The sequence below is a fragment of the Brachionichthys hirsutus genome, chromosome 13 (assembly GCF_040956055.1).
Source record: "Brachionichthys hirsutus isolate HB-005 chromosome 13, CSIRO-AGI_Bhir_v1, whole genome shotgun sequence".
NCBI lineage: Eukaryota > Metazoa > Chordata > Actinopteri > Lophiiformes > Brachionichthyidae > Brachionichthys > Brachionichthys hirsutus.
Window position 1 is genome coordinate 9,480,279 of NC_090909.1, and position 5,650 is coordinate 9,485,928.

At 51.3% G+C, this 5,650-nt stretch overlaps 1 protein-coding gene across 1 annotated transcript; it reads right to left on the minus strand.

The window, feature by feature from the left end:
* Positions 1-2,059: 2,059 nt before the first annotated feature.
* si:dkeyp-92c9.2 (uncharacterized protein LOC571482 homolog) lies at positions 2,060-3,043 on the minus strand. The gene has a single exon (XM_068747385.1). It carries the CDS (start codon positions 3,041-3,043, stop codon positions 2,060-2,062), a length of 984 nt encoding a protein of 327 aa, XP_068603486.1.
* Between the last annotated feature and the right edge of the window lie 2,607 nt (positions 3,044-5,650).

Sequence of the window (5,650 nt, forward strand, 5' to 3'; positions counted from 1 at the left end):
GGCTTAAATCACCGTGGTTCCCGTGCCATGAAGGAGCACACAACATGCTGCTAACAGAAGATTTCAAGCAAATTGTTCCTTCTTTATCTCCAATGTCAGGCCAAGACTTAATATCAGCAGGATCTGAACATGCTGCACTGCGTCTCCCGATTCAATTAACTTCCAGGAGATGCTCAGTGGAAGCAGATGCTGCCCTTAAATTTGACCCACATTCGTGCAAACACAACCGACCCGATGCCAACAAACCGTTCCATTCTGCCCTTCCTCGTCTTGACATTGGCTGCCGGGTGTGGGGTGTCAAATCTAATGAAACAGTCAGGGAACAACAGCTGAGTGTGTGTGTGTGTGTGTGTGTGTGTGTGTGAATGAGGGACAAAGGGGGGGAAGCGAGGCAAAGAGGGAGGGGGCAAGAGTCAAGACAACAAGTGTCCTTGTCAAAGCTGGGACCAGAGAGAGCTGCGCTGCAACAACCAGCCCAAAATGGCTGGCAGCCAGTCAAAGCTGCAGAAAAGGGAGAACGTGGTGCCTCGCTGCTCTCCGGTTGACCGGTGCGAGCTCATGTGAGACCCCGCCCCCTGTCAGCAGGGAGGCCGGCTTGACTTCAGTGAGCCTTGGGTGAACTGAAGCAGGAGCAGGGCTGAGCTTTGGGCCTCTGAGGGACGAACAACGGCACGAGACGTGTGACACCAGACCTCACCGGATTCTGAACCGTTTACTTATTTCTCCGTGTTCTCATCCCTCACTCCCTCGCTCTATCTGATTGGGTGGGAGGATTAGGGCTGGATTAGCCAGGAAGGGGATGTGAACCAGAGTGGCATGAGAGAAAGCAGACCTTTTGATGGCAGGTGAGGATGTGCAGATTTCTGAGAGAATGGGGCAAATTCAGGAGCGACAACAACAAAAACCTTCAACCCCAACCCGGCTCGTGTGCCATTCCTCTCTCAGAAAGCTTTACCCCCCCCCCTTGAAAATTAACCCTGAGCTGCACACGTGTGTCTCACGGCGATTTACTTGTGCACTGGGGATGGGGAGGGGGGACACAGCACACGTCAAGGCATTTAGCCCTCCATGCGTTTGTGTACAAATATGTGCGTTTTACGGTCCAGGCGGATGGAGCCTGGTCTGGATTAGCTCCACAGGACTCCTGAGTGAACCAGGAGGTGGGGGGGGGGCAGAGGGGAGGGGCTCCTGTAATCTGCTAATCTCATTAATACCACGGCTGTGGGCGCCCCCATCAACAAGCAGAGAACAAAGGATGCCGTAAACAGCTGATGAGCCTGGCTGCTGTCTGCTGGACAATCCCTCCTCACGGCCGTGCACACGCACAGCCGTGCGCACGCGCTCACACAGAGCACGTCAATCCCGGGAGAAATCTCTCTGCTAGCAGGATTGAGTGGGCAAGAGGGAAAGAAATAGCAACCCCCCCCCCCCCCCCCCCCAGGCCAGACGACTCAAAAGGCTCCGGTAAACACTGCCCGTCCGTTTAGCTTTCATGATTACGCAGCGCTCAGCAGGATCTCTCGGCTGGTCCCATCAGTCTGGCTCACGTTGGGCTTCAGCCGACAGTCAGGACGTCTCCCTGTATAGTTCTGGAAAAGAACACTCGGCTGAGGTGGATTACAATCGTCTGCGCCGCTTCTTATTCTGCACACCGACGTCTGGAATGCAACCAGGGGAAACCATCGATGGCCTCGTTTGTGTGGCGGCGGCATCGTCTCGTACCGCGCTCGCTGACGGATCGCACTCACGTAGGAGGTCGATCCCGGCTGTGCGGTTCCAGGTGGCAGCTGAGACCACATAGGTTCAGATGGGACAGGCGGACCAAATGGTGCCTCAATTCAAGTACGGTCAGATAAAGAAACAACGATGACCCTCTGTGAGTCAAAAACCCTTAGCCCAGTGGATGGAATCGGAAATGTCCACAAATACAGAAGGAACGATTAGAAGTTAGCAACGACCGGCCTCCAACACTCCTGCAGGAATAAGGGAAAGGGAATCGGAGACAAATCTTTGTGTGCATGAGTGTACAAAAAGGCTCCATGGGTGCTCCACCCTCCTCTCACCGATCCAGCAGGCGACTATAGTCCTGGGGGGGGGCACAGCTGCCTTCACGCTTCAGTTCAGCGAATACTTGCGTGAAAAAATGCGGGTCTGCATTGATACGGAGCATCTTGGCGCTGGTGGCGTCAATAATGGCGAGGCAACGGTCCCAGAAGGCCTCCTTACCGGCCTCGACCAAGAAGGGCTTCAGCGGGTAGGAGATCTCGTTTCCCATGTAGGAGTAGGAGAGGTAGAGACAGGTGAGCAGGACGGCTTGCAGCTCATGCTCCGACGCCACCAGGTCGCCGTCCACGACTTCTCGGCACAGCATGTAGACGAAGACCACGTTGGCCGGCGTGACGAAGGCCTGATCCTGCCAGCCCTGCAGCAGCAGCGAGCGGTCCACGGCCCGCAGCCAGAGCACCGGGTCGGCCGGAGACAGGCGCTTCAGGCGGTAGCAGCGGCAGCACAAGAACTCCCCCAAGCAGCGCAGGAGCTCGCTAGTGGAGGCCTGGACAACCACCCGCTTCGGGGACGTCGTCACCGTCACCTGGGGAATCGTTCTCACGGAGGACAGCTGCTGCGGCTTGCCGTAGCCACAGCCAAGACCCTGGCCCAAGCCCAGGCCATAGCCGAACCCCATGCCCAGTCCTGTCGGGCCCTCGTAGCTGGACAGGTTGGCACATGACAGCGACTTCTTGGCATTCTCCCGGTTAAGATGCAGCACGGGATCCTGCTGGTAGATGTTGATGCTGTTGTTGTTGTTGAGGACCGCGGGACCACAGGGAGCTTTCTTGGAGTTGCCTTTCTTCTTCGTAGAGGCCACCAGTCGTTTCCAGGTGAGCGCCGGGAGGAAGATGGACTGACCCCTCTTCAGCCCGCGGTCTTTCTGGCTGTTAAGCGAGCGGCTGCTGAGACTCGGGTAGTCGCTGAGCGAGCCTGGCCTGTTGTCATAGTAGCCTGATTTCCGAGAGCCGGGAGACAGCGATAGCACAGTGCCCATGGCGAGTCGGCGCTCCAGAGATTGCACTGCCTTGCTTCTACCGGAGAGGCGGGGGGCCAAAGCGCTCCTTTATGTGACGACGTCCTGGAGATGTCAACTCTCAGGGGGGAAACTGCACGGAGAGACGAGAGGAGCGAGGTGAGCTGAGCAGCAGACGCAGTTTAGAGGACCGTAGAAACATTACCTGCAATGCTAACAGAACACAGGAGGGGATCCTAATGGGACTTCAAACATGGACCTCGTAATGCAAGGCGCACCCTGCTGACATCAAACTCTGCGACTCATGCTGTGCAGTTCATGCCATTATAGCCCAACTATAGGTTGATATTCAATTCTGAATGAGAGAAGGATCAATGCTTTAAATAATCCAGGCTTCATATTGATGTAAAACAATCTGCAACCATGAGAATAAAGTTATGAGTGAATATTATAAACAGCACTGACCGCTAATGCTGCACGACCCAAGAACATCTTCAGTAATCCCTAATATCTAACCAAAGTATTAAAACATAGTTTCATACGAGTGATTAATTTACTTTAAAAACATAACAAATGCATCAGAAAAATACTTTAACCCTTTAACATTCCATCTCGCCGGGACTCACCTGTGTGAGAGAGACGTCCGCGCGTCTCGCCGCAGTCCGCCGTGGCGCGACTAAAATAAAGGAGCGCAATAAATGCGCTATTTCTGCAGAATTAAAAGCGGAAAGTCACTCCTGCAGGAGTTTTGACCTGTGGAACGGCGCGTCGGTCCTCGCCGGGCGGGGCGCAGGTGTCATCCTCCGCGGCGCCTCAGAGCCAGGTGAGAATGACGCTTGAGATGAATTGTCTTTTCATTTGTGTCTCCATATCCGAACTATCACCGCGTCGGAGTCCATCCAAAGCCTCCCATCTCTCTGAGATCCCAGCGTTGAGTCTCGTCTGACCTTCCCCGGTTCCGTCTCAAGTATCCGGTGCAGCTGCGCGTCCGAACGCGGAGCGCCAGACGCCGACTGGCCGGTGCGCGTCTCCTCACACGTTAAAGGCGAGCTGCCAAGTGAGCGCACCGAGCGGCTCGACGCACCGCCACACTGACTCCTCCCAGATGGACTGAGCGCACACAGGCGCACGCACACACCCACACACCCACACACCCACACGCACACACACACACACACTTCTTTTAGAGGATTTACATTGCGTTCCTTACTCTGTGCATGTCACCCATTTCGTGCATGATTTTATTTGAGAGTTTATAGATAAAAGGGGTAGATCAAAAAAATCAAACTTGGTAATGTTTTAAGATAAAATAAGATAAGATAGCATAGAACTTTATTAATCCCGAAGGAAATTCTGGTTCCAGGTTGCGCCAACGAATTACAGTAAATAAAAAAACAGAAATATCCAAATATTCAATATAAATATAGGCACTGAGATTAACATGTTCTTCCTGGCCCATCTTTTCTCCTTGAATAACATGCTGCTGATGCACAACGAGGGCAATGCTGGTGAAGCTTTATTAGTAACTGCAGCAAATATCTAAGTTAGTTTGGTGCATTTTCTTGCATTCGTCTGTATCTTTTATAAATGTGTGTGTACATAACATCCTGTAAACTCCTTGTGTTTCGTGGGGCTTTGTAAAAAGACATGATTTATCCAGCCCAAATTCAGTTTGGACAATGAACCGATAAACCATTTGCCCCTTTACGCAACCAAAACAAAAATGACATCATCACACAATATCCCAACATACCGGTACATTGGAAACATTTTGCTCTTTGCTGCCCTCTTGTGGCTGTATTATCAGTGGCAACGTAAGGGACACATGGACAAACGTGGGCAGGTTATTGTTTGAAACGCATTACATTTATAAATCTGTCTCAACAGCCTTTCGAGATTGATGCCATTGATGATACATTAATAATCGATATTTAAATCTCCTCCCTACTTGCATTCTTTGTGTTGAGACCATTTTTGGCATCTTAAGATCCACAGCGCTGCCATCGTCACCCAGAGATGTAGTACTCATCCACGCCACCAGAGGGGAGCAGACAGGTGAGACTGCAAAGCACAGGCCGTTATTCACCCATATCCAATGTGTCGCGTTATCCGGTGACACACAAAGAGAAGTTCCATCTGAGAGGTTTAGCTGTGGGCAGGGCGGATCATAAAAACGTGAAATGTTTAATCGTGTTTCTCCGGAGAGCTTCCTTCTGTCTTGTGAAGTTTACATGTTGTAGCTTTTATTGCTGCCTGGATCCGATATTTGTTTGAACAGCTAAAGGCTAATTAAGTTATGCATTTTGTCTGTTTGATACAAAAGGAGTGTCTGACGTAACCAAATTTACTTTTATTTAGATTTCTCTGGTTTGACTGAACCATTTTATTTTATTGTTTGTCAGACGTGACTCTGACTCCGGCTCCCTTAATTTTGCTCATATTTTTTCTTTGCAAATACAAATATTCTTCATCTGGCAAAGGTGGGCCGAACCTGGTAGATTGGTGCTTTAGTGTGTTGTAAATGAGTTCATATTTGTGAGGCAACCTGGATGACCTGCTGAAGGTGAAACATTCAAATGCTCATTACCATCCATCCATTTTCTTCCACTTATCCGGGGCCGGGTCGCG

Coding starts and splice junctions, on each gene's coding strand:
- si:dkeyp-92c9.2 (XM_068747385.1), bottom strand. CDS start 3,043: ATGGGCACTGTGCTATCGCTGTCTCCCGGCTCTCGGAAATCAGGCTAC.